The sequence below is a fragment of the Crotalus tigris genome, unplaced genomic scaffold (assembly GCF_016545835.1).
Source record: "Crotalus tigris isolate CLP2741 ecotype Arizona unplaced genomic scaffold, ASM1654583v1 scf7180000018559.1332295, whole genome shotgun sequence".
Lineage (NCBI taxonomy): Eukaryota > Metazoa > Chordata > Lepidosauria > Squamata > Viperidae > Crotalus > Crotalus tigris.
Genome location: NW_024097076.1, coordinates 95,949 through 111,247, shown reverse-complemented (window position 1 = coordinate 111,247; position 15,299 = coordinate 95,949). Strand labels below are relative to the sequence as shown.

Genomic DNA, 15,299 nt, shown 5'->3' with positions numbered 1-15,299 from the left:
CAGCCACATAAGCCCTGTGCCAAAAAAGGGAAGGGTTGTCCATTGCTTTTTTTGGGATTTTTTTTTTCAACTTTAGCTAACAGCTTTAGGATTTCTTGATGATCTCCCATCCAAGAACCAACTCCGTAGTCCTAATTCTGATTTTTGAAGATTGAGCAACTGTAATTAAACAATCACTGCTACCAGCTCTGATTGTATTATAAACCTCCATGGGGTGATGATAATCAGTATATTAAAAATATAATAAAATATTATCAAAAAAGCTCAACCTTGTCTCAATAACCTTGTCAATAAAACTGCCTGGTGGATGATTCTTTAACAAGATAAATGATATATTTTGTGCCTTGATTTCTCCATCAACCACATCTGCCAAACAGCTTTAATGCATCCAAATAGATGTTCATTTTTGCTTTCTTTTCTCTTCATAATCCCTATTTTTTTGTAGATCCTTTCACAGCTAAAATATGATATAAACCCAAGTAGTCCTCACTTAACTATGGTAATTGGAACTGGTGTTTCCATAGTTAAGCAAAGCAGTCATAAAAATATGGCACCGTGTGCTTGCATGGTTAGTGACAGCAGTTATAGGACTACTCAGTTACCATTGTTAAGCTAGGCTTTCACATATTCACTACTTCTGATTTCCTGCTAGCTTTCCCAGTGACTTTGCTTGTGGGAAGCTGGCAGGGAAAGTCTCAAATTTCAATCACATGATCATGTGGTGCTGAGAGGGTTGGAACTTTGATGTCTGGTCATAACTATCACTCTTTCAGTGTGGTTGCAAATTTAAATAGTCACTGAAGAAATAGTCCTTAAACAAGGACTGTACTTGCTCATGATATCTCATTAAATTAATGTTCTTTCTTTTGTCTGTCTTTCTTTTTCCCTTTTTGTGGACTGCTACCCTTACCTCCTTCTTTTGCCTTTTGTTTATAATCTTATAGCAAGGAAATAATTTGAACAATATTTTGTATGCAAATTCCTTGAAAAACCTCAGGACTTGCAATGCCCTAAAGCTGTGATGTGTCATTGACAGACTTCCAAATACAGTAGTGCTGCCAAATAATAATTTTTAAAATGCTAAAGGAGAAAACATATTTAATACTTGATTAAGGAACAGTAATCTTAATTGTATTTATCTTCAATCAAATCAAATAACATTACATTTAAAGGCCAAATGAAGCTTTTAGGCCAAAACAGTTGGACATTCAGCTCTAAAATATATGTCTTTAGGCCTGTGCTATTGGGATTTTTTATGCTTCTCACTAGATTGTCTTCTCTTTCCCAAATAGGCAACTGTCAAACAGAGGGAGGACAAAATTGATAATAGTCTCTGTATTGGAATTAGAAGGATTCTTTACCCTTTCAGTAGTTGTTGTTAGTTGTGAAGTCATGTCCAACTCATTGCAACCCCATAGACAACGTTCCTCCAGGCCTTCCTATCCTCTACCATCTTCTGGAGTCCAATTAAATTCATGCCTACTGCTTCAGTGATTCCATCCAACCACCCCACTCTCTACCCTTTCAGTAGACAAATCTAGAGAACTCAGGATCTTCAGAGCAGGGGTCCCCAACCAGCGGTCTGTGGACCAGTACCGGGCCACGGCATGCCAGCAACCAGTCTGCACAAACAAGCAAAGCCCCATCCTCGAGATTAGGCAGCACTCAAAACCACACACCCTCCAGTTCGCGAAAAAACCTCTCTCCATGGAACTGGTCCCTGCTGCCCAAAAGGTTGGGGACCTCTGCTTCAGAGGACCAAACATTGAGGAAAAGAGACCTCACAGCTGGATATATACATTACAGATTTTTGTTTTGTTTCTCCATATACTTTATTTTTACTTGTATTTATTCCAGGCTGCAGCCACTAATTACCAGTTGCACAGAGAACAAATAAAATAGATTAATTTGCCCCTAACAGGCAGTCTTTTCCTATTGTTCTTTTGGCTTGTTCTATCCCTTGTCTTCTCCTGCACCTTTCTCAAAGGGAGTGCGGGCCCTTTGATGAAGCTAGCCTGCAGAACATAATAATGGGATGCAGTGCTATTCATGAGAATACTCAATTGCTGATAGGCTACCTTTTAGTCAAGTTGGTTGCTATGGTATCGGCTAGGTTTGCTTACCAGTTACTCTGATGTGAGGGGTTACTAAGTGATCTGTCTCCATGGAGACACCAGGATAAAATTATGCTCCACAGAATACATAAATTATACATCCCTCTACAAGAGGATCTTACAGCTTTTCTTTTTTGTGAGGAGTTTCCCCCCCTCTTCCCCATTCTGGAAACCTTGAGTAAATACACAATTCCAAATATAAGCAAAAGAGGCCAACGTTGTTTAAGTTATCTCCTGTGTAAGGTCTCATCTTTGTGGTTTAAAGAAGCTACCTCTGAAAATTGCTCAGAAATGACGAGACTAGAGATTTTGATGGTGAAAGATCTCTGAACTTTTTGGGCTCAGGGTGGTTGTTACAAATGCAAAAATCAATATCCATGTTCTGTTCTGGTGGCACCATAAAACTGTTAGGAAATTAAAGTAAGAGGGATATTAAGATAGAGTTGAGGGCATGCAGATGAAAGGATGCAGCTATGCACATAAAAAGAAATTGATACTGAGTGTCTCTGAAACCTCTAGACAACAGGAAAAGGAGAGATAGATGAAGCTGCAACAGAGGTGCTTGCCATGCTTTATTTATTATTAAGGGGAAAAAATTCTGCCCAACCCCTCTTACATTTTTTTTTTCTAGTTAAAATTGAAAGCATTGTGATTCATGGGGAAAAACATGGCACTTTAGCACATCTTTTCCTCTTTTACAATCTAGGAAGACTTTGAGCCAACATAAATATGAAACTGGGCCTATAAACACTTTACAAAATCTGTTGTTTATTGTAAAATATCCAAAAGGTTGACCCAGAGCATGGCTTCAAGCCTGCTTGTTTACTTTTCTTGTTCTTCTTCTGCATTACTGAACATTTTTCCCGAGTGAACACACTATAATATTTTTACAAGTCATTACAGTATAAATACTACACACATAGAAGTCTCTCTGTCTGAATTTGTACCCTTTGCTGGGATATTGTAACGCTGGTTTATTCTTTTCTGGCTCAGCAGTTAACCCTACCAGTTGGTTAATTCAGTAAATCAAAATTAATATTTTATCACAGCAGATACTGTAGGTTTCTTCATTCCAAAGAGCAATGAATAATATTATGGTTAAGTTGAAAAATATTATGATAGAAGAAACTACGTATGTCTAGTCTAACAAAGAGAAGGACTAGGGGTAACATAATAGTAATTTTCCAGTACTTGAAAGGGTGTCATAGAGAAGAGGGGGACAATCTATTCTCCAAAGCACCTGAGGGGAGGACAAGATACAACAGATGGAAACTAATCAAGGAAAGATCCAATCTAGAACTAAGGAGAAATTTCCTGACAGTGAGAACCATTAACCAGTGAAAAAGCTTGCCTTCAGAAGTTGTGAGTGCTCCATCACTGGAGGTTTTTAAAAAGAGATTGAACAGCCATTTGTCTGGAATGGTATAGGGCAGGGGTAGGCAACCTTGGCTCTTTTATGACTCGTGGACTTCAACTTCCAGAATTCCTGAACCAGCATGGCTGGCTCAGGAATTCTGGGAGTTGAAGTCCACGAATCATAAAAGAGCCAAGGTTGCCTACCCCTGGTATAGGGTCTCCTGCCATGGCCAGGGGATTGGAGTAGAAGACCTTCAAGCTGCCTTCTAACCCTATTATTCTATATTCTCTGAGTCAATTCTCCCTGATCCTTTGTCTACAGGAAGCTCATTAGAGGGAGATCCAACCCTATTATTCTATGTTCTATTACTATAAAGAATCTTCTTGTTTGTGGAAGTCCACTGAAGAGACTGAGATATTACCCCGGCCAGATTAAGATGCCACTGGCTCCATTCCATCTAATTTAATACAGAAGAGCATTTTTAACACTATGTTGTTAAGTCAGAGTTAAGCGGCATAGGTTCACCCTTTTTAATGGACTATGGCAGTGATGCAGTGACATCAATAGAGAAAGAGCATGTGCCCTTGTCACTTCTTTGTTTGTTTGTTTTTTTTTAAAAAAAAGATTATGGTAAATACAATGGAGATTTGATGTGCCTATGCTATCTTTTTTTAAAAAAAAATCTGAAAAATGGCACCACTTTAAAGTTAATGTTTTGCCTCTGAATTTGGGAAGTACAATCTTAGATGGCTGGAAGTGGAAGGTACGCCACTGGCTGCCCTTTCTGAATCAAGTAGATATTTAATTATTTATTATAGGAATGTATATGTGCCAACCCATCTTAATCAGATTGAAACCTGGAACATACTGTACATATACAGTAAAAACAATAGCAAAAAACAATAAAAGACATTGGGCAAAAAAAATCTTAATCAACCATAGCAGAAAACACAATATAAATTTCAGTTTGATTGCAGCTTTAGGCTTAGATGCAGAGTTCCTTGGGAAAATGTTGCAGAAATGAAACTGTATGGCAAATAGAGTTGGAAGCCATGCAGGAAAGAAAGAATCATCAAAAATCTGTTGCCAAGCATGATTTTTCTCCCAGCTGGAAACTCTTCAATATCTAAAAAAAAGTCCTTTTCAGGAATACTTTGGATTCTTTTAAGGGATTGTCTCTTTGGGAACAGCTATTGTAAAAGACTAGGTACTTTAGCATGTCAATTGATTCCTACTAAACAAAAGGAACCCAAGCAAATAAATTGATTTCAAGTTGAAGAATTAAAATGTTGTTTTTAATTACAATAGACTTCTCTTGAAAAAAAAAAAATCTCAGGGCAGCTCATAACAGCGAAAAAGAAACCACATTTTATTTGCTTGTTTAATAATTTAAGTTGTAGTCTTTGCTCTTTATTCCTGGGAAAATGTTAGAATATCTGAAAATGGGATCTGCCCTTCCAGTTTTACAAAGATGGGAAAGTTTCAAGCCAGGCAGGATGATGGTGGTGATTCATAGTGAGGCTTGTATGCCGTACATTAATCTTTGAGTTAGAATTTCCATCAAATTTATTCCTCCCTTTTTCTTTCCAGGAAGCGAAGCTGATTTTAGTTCATCGAGTAGTACAGGAAGCATTTCAGCTCCTGAAGTCCACATGTCTGCTGGTTCCGGAAACAAGAGATCATCATTTCCCCGCAAGTATGTCGCAACACTTTATTCCCTTTTCATCTGGGTTATTTATAGGGAAGTGTGGACATTACAAGTATTCCTCGACTTATAACCCCAACTGAGCCCAAAATTTCCATTGCTAAGCAAGACAGTTGCTGTTAAATAAGCTTTGCCCAATTTTACAACCTTTCTTGCCACAGTTGTTAAGTGAATCACTGCAGTTGTTACGTTAGTAACATAGTTGTTAAGTGAATCTGGCTTTGCCATTGACTTTGCTTGTCAGAAGGTTGCAAAAGGGAATCACAAGCGCACTGCAACTGTCATAAATACATGCCAGTTGACAAGCATCGGGATTTTGGTCACGTGACCACTGGGGATGCTACAACAGTCATTAAGTATGAAAAATTTGAAAAAAAACTATTAAAATACTTTTTACAGTGCTGGTTTAACTTTGAACAGTCATTAAATGAATGGTTATACTGTCAATCGAAGACTATCTTTTATTAGAGTATAGCAGAGAAGGAAAATAATTTAAATGATCAATTCTATCCGTGCATGCATTCCAAAGTTACATCTGTGATAAGTAGCAGAAAGAGGAATCTAACGTTTACATAAAAATTATTATCTTGAGACACTGTTAGGCACAGGATTCCCTGAAATCCATTTTTGTAGTTCTGAGAAGCCCTTTAAGTACTGCTTCCAAAGATCCATTTTCCTGCCCGTTTTGAAGCAAAGGACACCTGAAAACTGAAGTTTAAATAATAAAATATGTTTAATGTTGTTCTTAAAATTAAGAAAATAGTCCCACTTCTCCTCCCAAGCAGGGTAGGATTAAAAAAAAATGTCACCGCTTATGCGACAGGGTCTCAGCTACTTTTCTCTGTGTTCCATCATCTGCAACTTTAGGATCTATCAAAAAAATATCAAAAGCCGCTTCAGACCATCAAATGATTACCCAGAACTCTCTTAAAGGTATAAAACTGCAGCAAAATGCTGTTATCATAGTTTCTTCATATTACTTTTACAACCCAACAAAGTGAAAAATAATTAGAATTCAGAGAACAAGGAAACAATTAGCCTTGTTCTCTTCACTGTACTCTCTTAATGCTATTAACCCTCTGCCAGTACAACTTTAATCCCTTTTAGTTTTATTAGTCTGAGTAGGTGTCTTGTTGCATGCTGAAAAGTTGTGATTCCTTTGGGCCACAGACCATTGGGAGCTAAGAAAATGGCAGGTTTGGTTTTTTTTAAATTTTATTAAATTTGTGAGCCACCATCTTGCCATAATGCAAGTCCGAAACTTCTGGAAGTCCTCAGAAGTTTCACAACAATTTTGGAACCCCAGGTAGTCGCCATCCAAATTCTAGAAAAGAGCTTACTTTGATTGGCTTTCAGGCTCGTTTCCCACTTGCTAGGGTCTTTTAACTTAATGGTTGAAAAATACATTAAGGCAAATGCTTTCATGGATAAATGGTCCATGTCATCAGCTAAATGTTATAAAGAGGATTAGAGTCCAAGAAAATGTAAGAAATGAAAAAATTCTTACTTTGTATTACAAAACAGGGTTTGGAGATGCAGGCCAATAGAGTGTTTGTCCAGCAAAGTCGTCTCGTCTAGCTGGTGATATCTGGCCTCAAAAAATCAAGCAGGTTGAATCTGGTAGTATGGTTTTTGATAACTGTGGAGTTGTAGGAGACGGTTGCTAGAATTGGATATGTCAAGTTTACTGAAAAGAAGGACTAGGGATGACATGATAGCTGTGTTACAATATCTCAGGGGCTGCCACAAAGAAGAGGGAGTCAAGCTATTCTCCAAAGCACCTGAGAGTAGGACAAGAAGCAGTGGATGGACACTAATCAAGGGGAGAAGCAACCTAGAACTAAGAAGAAATTTTCTTACAGTTAAAACAATCAGTTAGTGGAACAACTTGTCTCCAGAAGTTGTGAATGCTGGAAATTTTTAAGAAGAGACTGGATAGCCATTTGTCTGAAATGGTATAGGGTTTCCTGCCTGAGCAGGGGTTTGGACTAGAAGACCTCCAAAGTCTATTCTATTCTATTCTATTCTATTCTATTCTATTCTATCCTATCCTATCCTATCCTATCCTATTCTAGCTGAGCCTGAGAGAGGGGGTCAAACGCGTCATCAGTCATGAGTCCCTTCATGCCCATAAGAGATCTAAGTCCAGCCCATTGTGAATTCTTTACCTATCACTAAATTGCTTTGATCATTAGTAGTTCATATTCTTGTAGACAGCTTAAGCTTACAATAAATCAATACCTATTTGAACTGCCTGGATCTCCTGATTTTCCTGGTGCTTGACAGGAGTTTTTTAATAACTATATGGAAGATATTTTGCTTTTTTTGCTTTTTTTTTTTTGCTTTTTTATGATGTTTTTCAACTTACCAGTTTAGCTTGCACTCTTGGAATCCAAGGGCTAAACCAAGAAGTTGAAAACATCCTGAAAGAAACAAAGGGAAGTAATGCCCATGTTGTCAAGAAGACTTTATGAAGCTTTCCAGGTTCAGTTCGGTTTCTTTTCTAGCATCTTGTCTGCTAATGTTGTACTCTTTTGTTGGATTTTTCAGTTTTATAGCCAAGAGTTACTTTTTTCAACTGCTGATGGTCTGTTTTACATTTAAACACACATGTTCCTACATTCATACTATTCTCACTTGGCCAAGTACAAATTGTGGTCAATATTTTCCCCTCTTTCTAACAAAATTCTTTATAGAGAGAACTAAATTAGTTTGAATTACATGAAAAAACGTGGCAGTTTCCATTCTAATCCTTTTTGGTTTCAGAAAGAATTCTGGATGTTTGGCAGGAGCTGTTTATCATGATGACAAATCCCAACAAATGAATTAGTTGAGCCAAGGAAGCAAAAGGGGGCCTTGGTGGTCTCTGAGATTGCTTGTTTTCTTTCTTTTCAGTGCTAGTAAGGGGTGCAGTTTGCTGTCAGTTCTAGTGGCTTGCCTGTCAGTGTCAGAATGCATCCATGAACACCAACAAGCAGTCAGAAGACATGATGAAAATTCTTTAATTTTACAGCATATAGACAAATTTAACCATAGTTTCAATTGGGAAAATGTGACCATCCTACTCTAGGGAATTTCTAGAAGCACTCTGGCACTCTGGCACTCTGACAAATTAGCCATCAATAGACACAGACATCATCAACATATATAAATTATGCAAAAGAGACAATAAACCAGCCCAAAAGGGAACAAAAAGACCCAAGCATCTCTCCACCAGCAATCAGCACCCAGATCAGCACAGATGAACTCCAAGGTTAACATCAGACCAAAAATCAAGTAAACAATACTCCAGTCATGTAACTGCCAAGGAAACCACCAGCAAACAGTCCAACTAAAGAATCTCTTAAGACCACCCCCACCAACGCTGACAGACAAGCCACTAGAATATAAACTGACAGCAAACTGTACCCCTTACTCGCACAGATGATGTTACCTAGTTTGGGTAATGAAAACAAGCAAGTTCAGATTGTCCCAAAGGTGCTTTTTCAGGAGGCAACTGGACTTTCTTGTTTTTCTTTGAAGAAGTTTCACTTCTCATCCGAGAAGCTTCTTCAGCTCTGACTAGATGGTGGGACGCCTTTGGGACAACCATGACCTGGATGACTGAGAATCTCTGTAGACATTAAGCAAGCTCAGAGAACATCAAGGATCCCTCATGTCAATCCTGAGCTACAAATATTCTCCTTTATTAGTACCAAGGAAGCAAAGCAAGGAAAACACAGGGTTCGTCTTTTACTTTTCCACCAAAGTTCTATATCATATTCTTTCAAATGGAGCCTTTGAATCAATGAGCTAAACTCTGCCTGCCAAAAATATCTTGGCCATGCCATGTATGTACAACAGAGACACTATTTTCCTAGTTTAAAATTGTAAGTGTGGCTTTTCTTCCGCACATGAGGGCCAGAGATTCATTCAGTGCAATTGTACGGCTCTGTCTTCTTCTTCCCTTCGTCCCCTCTTCCTTTCCTTGAAAGAAATGGGATCCAAGCCACTAACCTCTGTCTTGAGAAGCTTCTGTGCCAAACACCCATGATACCATCTGGATGATATAAAGTGTTCCTTGCAATGGGTGGAGGAAACCAATTCAAAGAGATCCCTAATTAAGACTTCCTGCTTCTTGGCTGGTGACTTCTCATCCAGGCGTTCTGCCTATTATTTGTCAGCTGATTTTTATGCTTCAGAAGATACAGTTTTAATTATTAGATGTATTAGATACACACACAAACACACACACACACACACACACACAAACACACACACACAGAGAGAGAGAGAGCTCTTAATAGGCATGTGTAACTTGTTCAGTGTTCACATTAAAGATCTATCATAATATATGTATTTGATCTATAATTTTCCAGTGAATAGATTCTCCAACCAGTGGTCAAAGCAAAGTTAGCATGGTTGATTACTATGTCAATGCCATGTTGTTGTTATGAAATATGCTTAGAAATCAAACATTTTTTTTAAAAAAATGGTACTTTTACTATATAAGAAATCAAGGTCTCATGACTTCAAAATTAAATTTGCAATCACTAGAAGAAGAAAAAAGAGTGAAAGTATGGTTACAGTCTGGCATGGTGCCTGAATAGACCATGGATGTTTACAATCTTGGCTTTGTCTCTTGTGACCTCTGCACATTGTAATTTAGAGCAATTATTAAATAAAAACAGGCAAGCAATTCTAAACTAATGTTTCTCAATCTCAGTGACTTTTAGAATTTGTGGATATCAACTTCCAGAATTTCTGAACCAGCAACCTACTTTTTTCAACAAAAGTTTATAAAATAGCAAAAATGTACCTCTTTTTCCCAAGCTTTTGATTATTGGAATAAACCTGGTTTTAATGTTTGAGTTTCCCGTTATGTTTTATATTTTGTACTTTTGTTAATTTTTAACCAATCAATTCAAACAAACAGGAAGGTAGAATATAAATTCAGTGATTAAATACACAAATAAATCTTCTGTCAGAAGAGAATATTTGTAGTTCAGGGTTGAACTGTGCGGGTCTTGTTGCTCTCTGAGCTTGGTGGTTTTCTTGCAGACATTTCATTACCAAACTAGGTAACATCATCAGTTACCTACTAGTTTAGTAATGAAATGTCTGCAAGAAAACTCCCAAGCTCAGAGAGCAGCAAAGACCTCATATAATACCTATTTTGAGTGTTGGTGACCCACTAAACCACTGCAAGGCATCCCAAAACAATGTAAAATTTGTTAACATTTCACAAGATTTCAGCAGAGTTGAGTGAAATTACTGAGTGAAATATCGGCAGTCTTGCATTGCTGCTCACACAATTTGGAAAGTTCCAGTCAAGAGACTCTGGAACTGTATTGGTTTCAGAAGCCAACACCCTGATTGCCATTTTAAAAATACCTGGGGATTCTATACAGGTAAACTGTTCCTTACTGCATTTTTTTTATTCAACGGGGAGGGCAATTTAACAAGGCATGAAGTCAACTCTCATCATATACTCTCTTCACATATGATAAAGATTTCTACACTTCAGATGGTGGTCTGTTTTCCAAAATATATTTTATGAAACCTTAGTTTGAGGCATGTAAAAATAGCCTGTAAAATGTCCTGGTGTCATCTGCCAGCAAACAGAGATTTGAACTCTGATGTCTTTGTTCCCACTCCAGGACTCTTTCTGTTATACCATATTAACTCTAGATCAGTTAATAATTCTGTACTTGCAACCATCAAGTAGAAGCTCTGTGTATCCACATTTACAAATTTTAAAAAGAAAAGTTGATTTATTGTAAAAGTCTCATGGACTAGCTCAATAAGCCAGTTAATCTACGGATGCATAGTTGAGATAATTGGTATAAAAGAGAAATTCTTCCTTAAGTGAGAAAGAATACAGCAAATGTCTCTGTTAACTACTCTGATTCAAAATAAACATTTTAAATATATATGCTACCTGGTTAATTTGGCCAGTGATAAAATTAACCTACAGAGATCTTGGTAATTAATGAGAAAGGCAATCAATAAAAACTGTCACAACTTCATGTCTTCTTTTAAAAGACGTATTATAACCCATTGTTGATATTGTTGTCTCTTCTAGTCGGGGGCCTCATGGACGCAATCATGGTTCCTTGCCTTATAAGTCTGGGTCCAGCCCCCCAACCACAACCCGTGAGAAGGACTTCTTGTTGATGCTATGCAAAAATCAGTTGAGTCCTGTCAATCCCCATCAGAATTATGGTGCCTCTTCAGCCAGCAGCAGCAATTCTGGTTCATACAAGGGAAATGATAATAGCCCAACTTTTAGGCAAGTGAATTTCTCCATAATATTTATCTCCTTGCTATCCTATCCCTTCCCAAATCTTTAAACTCTTTCATCTCTAGCTGCCACTAAAGTTTCTCCAGGGCACATTATTTCAAGCTCATGAAATCTCTTGATCTTTGAGTTGCTTGTTTTGAGCATTTGAACAAGCTCTTCTATTTTTTTCTCCCCTTGGAAGAAGGAATCTTTCAAAAGGTCAAATTCCTAACTTAATGTCTGTGTTAACTATTTTTCTTTCCTTCTGAACCCATCTCCTGTGTGATGGGATGTAATCTAACACCATTTTCCATTCCTTAGCCTGCATCTGCTTCAGAAAGAAATTCCATTGTGTGAAGCTGCTCTTAAGTTCTATTATCTTTGCCCTTGTTTGACCTGTTCATTTGGTTACTTGTTTTGAAGTTTTTATCAGAAGAAAATGTGTAGTGATTAGTCTTTAGACTGTTAATCAGTTACAAGAAACATAGTAGGTAGATTGTAGCTACTATTATACAATATGCAGTGGATTAACTTTTGGCTTGTTGAGCTACTGGACATTTAGGATTTGAATAATGTAATTTTGGTGTGCTTAAGGCAAGACTTTTATTGTGTTTTTTCCCAAAAAGATTTCAATCTAGAATTGTTTCAACCCAATCGGGCATTTTGTGTGTGTGTTTGTGTGTGTGTGTGTGTGTGTGTGTGTGTGTGTGTGTGTATGAGAGAGAGAGAGAGAGAGAGAGAGAGAGAGAGAGAGAGAGAGAGAGAGAGAGAGAGCTTCATTTTTAAAAAAGCAGCCAGTTTAGGGATGCTTATTCTGAGGTAAAAGCATATAGCAGTGTTTCTCAGTTTTACAATTTTAAGACTGTGGACTTCAGCTCCCAGAATTCCTGACTACAGAATTCTGGGGGCTGAAGTCCACACATCTTAAAATTGCTAAAAACTGAGAATCAATGGCATATAGGAATGCAATTAAAATCACCTATGCAGAATGCAATACAATTCTGCAAGCGTAACAAACTTTTTCCTACTGCAGGCGGCCAGCACGATACAACTCTTGTGGTGAGAACCATGGGATTAAGCCACCCAGTCCAGAACAGTATCTGACCCCTCTCCAACAAAAGGAAGTTACAGTGAGGCACCTGAAAACAAAACTGAAGGAATCAGAGAGCAGACTTCAGGAAAGGTAAAAGTTCGGGCTAGAAATAAATGCTAGAAGGAGAAGCTCGTTTGGAGGTTTGTGATTAGGCTATTTTCCATCATCTATTCTAGACGGATGTCAATTATAAACCTAAATTACAGAGCTTCTAAACAATGTTTTAGAAGCTTAAGTAACTAGATGGAGAAACAGACAATTTTGGAAAGGAAAATCAACATGGGAGAGATAAATAGCTATATGTATTTTACTCAAAAGACTCTGGTTTTGTAGCACTTCTAGATAAGAGTTGGGAAAGACTAAAGACCTCTGGTTGATCTAGTACTGTAAACCAGGAGTAAGCAATCTTGTGCCCTCTAACTTCAAATTCCTAAAATAAAATATTGTGGGAATTGTTGTCTAGAATATCTGAAGGACATTGGGTTGCCTATGCAGCAACTTAGGAAAAAGTTCCTGTTGAATGTAAAAAACCCTTGCTGTGTGATCTGTATTATTCTGTGACCAAACAAAATAAAAGATATCAAAAGAAATACTTCTCCACTGTCCTACAACTTCCTCATTAATCACTATGTCTTTATCCTCAGAGTTGGAATCTCAAAAGAGCATAACTTTTTTTTCCCCCTCTTTAGAGAAAGCGAAATCAAGGAACTTAAATCTCAATTGGCACGCATGCGGGATGACTGGATTGAAGAAGAATGTCATCGTGTGGAGGCCCAGCTTGCCTTGAAAGAAGCACGAAAGGAGATTAAACAACTCAAGCAGGTCATTGAAACAATGAAAAATAGCCTGGCTGAGAAAGACAAAGGGATTCAGAAGTATTTTGTGGACATCAACATCCAGAACAAGAAATTGGAGTCTTTGCTTCAGAGCATGGAATTGGCCCAGAATGACTCTTCTCGTGAGGATCAGAGCTTAGAATATGAATGTGAGTCACCTGACAAGTCTTTCACCACGAGTACAACTTATTCCAAGATGGCAGACAGCATGCTCACAGAGAACCATTCGGTGGAGGCAGACAGCGGTGTACTGCTCAGTGATGATGTTGCAAATGGGAATGACATTTTTGAAGAAACCATGTATGCTACCACTCCTGAATTTGGTCACTCAGTTCTTTTTACATCTTCTACTTTCAACCATCTGGATCTTGTGCAAAGCCTAGGCAACTTCCAAGTAGAGGTTGACAATCCCAGTGAAGCAATGGAACAAGCTGTTCAGGCTGATGTGTTGCTCTACAGGTCAGGCATAGAGCAGCTGATTGAGAACATATTCAAAACCCAAGACGGTTGTCCAATCAGCCCATCTCCAGTTTTGGTGGAATCCAGTGTGTCTCATCCTGAAAGTATCTCAAACTTGCTTGTGGATTTGACACCAACGGATCCAAATTCTGCTATCCTCTTATCTCCATTGGAACCCATGCCCAGTGCCATTGATTCTCGATATTACAAAAATCGAGTCATGAAGGAATTGGATTTCATAGACTATGACACCAAGACCCTTGGGAATGTGACAAAGTTGTCTGAGGGAAACATTGTGAAAAGATATTGGAGCAGCAACTTCCTCATAGATTTGTTGGCCATTGGTGCCCCCATTGTGCCAACAATTATGTGGATGTTTAGTACTAGGAAAGGAGGAACAATTCCAATCTTCACTTTTGGAGCATTGTTTCGTGGTTGCTGCCTGCTGGCTTTAAATTCTCTTCGTCATGAACCACTCACTCTTCAACCTTAGATAATCACTGTCTTGAATAGTGTGTCAAGAGATTGAATTCTGGTGGCTATATAGTGAGGCCATTTTAAAAAAAAGTGGTGTGCATCATGGTGAAACTGGCTGTTTTGCTCCTAAATGTTTGATTTGCACTATATTTAATTGACAACATGTTCATTGTTTGAAATTGAAGGCAAACTATTGATGGCATGGAGACTTGTTTCCATTATGTGTATACACAAGTGCATTTATAGCGCATGATCAGCACTTTCCATCCTGTGGTCGGATGTATGGATTGTGATACCAAATGTTTTCTGATGTGAGAGTCAGGTTCATTCTTTCAAAGGCAGCATATATAACCTCACCCAGCATGTGTTGTCTATGCTTCTTAAATGGCACAATTGTGATGCAGTCACGCTCGCATTCCATTCATCATGTGTACCCAGGGATCATAACCAAATCTGCCCTCCACCTCAGTGTATTCATGTAGATGGGTGGGAATCTTAAATTGTGTTATTTTGTTTATAAATATGGCTGTGAATATATTTTACTGAGATTTGTCTGAAGTCTTAAATGAAGTCTTACTGGAAGTGTAATGTTAATCTATGAAGGAATATTTTAAATGTGTGATGTATTAACTTATTTTTCCCCTTGTTTAATACAGTAATCCTTCAAGAAAGCAAAACCCTTTGAATCACATGTTGTAAATAAAGCATGCTGAAACTGAAGTGGTGTGTTGATGGTAGTTACCTATGGCACAAAACAAGAGATTTTATGCCATTGTCCATATGGAAGCTCTAGGCTATTTGAAATAGTGGTTAATCCTCAGTTTTATATGGACTGTGTATGTACGTGTGTGTGTATATGTGTTGGAAGGTGTCATAAATTTTCTGGTAATTGTTAAAAATAAAGGCAATAGTAGAATGTGCAACTGCTACAAACTCTAGATCCCTTTGAGGATTAGCCACTATTGTTAGTCCTCAATTCAGACCATTTGTTAAGTT

At 37.9% G+C, this 15,299-nt stretch overlaps 1 protein-coding gene across 4 annotated transcripts in view; it reads left to right on the top strand.

Annotated features, from left to right (window-relative positions):
* Window positions 1–15,023, top strand: part of SYBU (syntabulin) — a 40,231-nt gene extending 25,208 nt beyond the window's left edge. For 2 of the 4 annotated variants that reach the window (XM_039354547.1, XM_039354550.1), the window contains 4 exons: window positions 5,062–5,167; window positions 11,241–11,447; window positions 12,472–12,621; window positions 13,221–15,023. In XM_039354547.1, coding sequence (XP_039210481.1) covers window positions 5,062–5,167; window positions 11,241–11,447; window positions 12,472–12,621; window positions 13,221–14,319 — 1,562 coding nt within the window. In that variant the 3' untranslated portion in view covers window positions 14,320–15,023. The remainder of the gene's footprint in view (window positions 1–5,061; window positions 5,168–11,240; window positions 11,448–12,471; window positions 12,622–13,220) is intronic. The other 2 variants (XM_039354548.1, XM_039354549.1) reach the window with 2 other exon arrangements.
* Window positions 15,024–15,299: the final 276 nt, after the last annotated feature.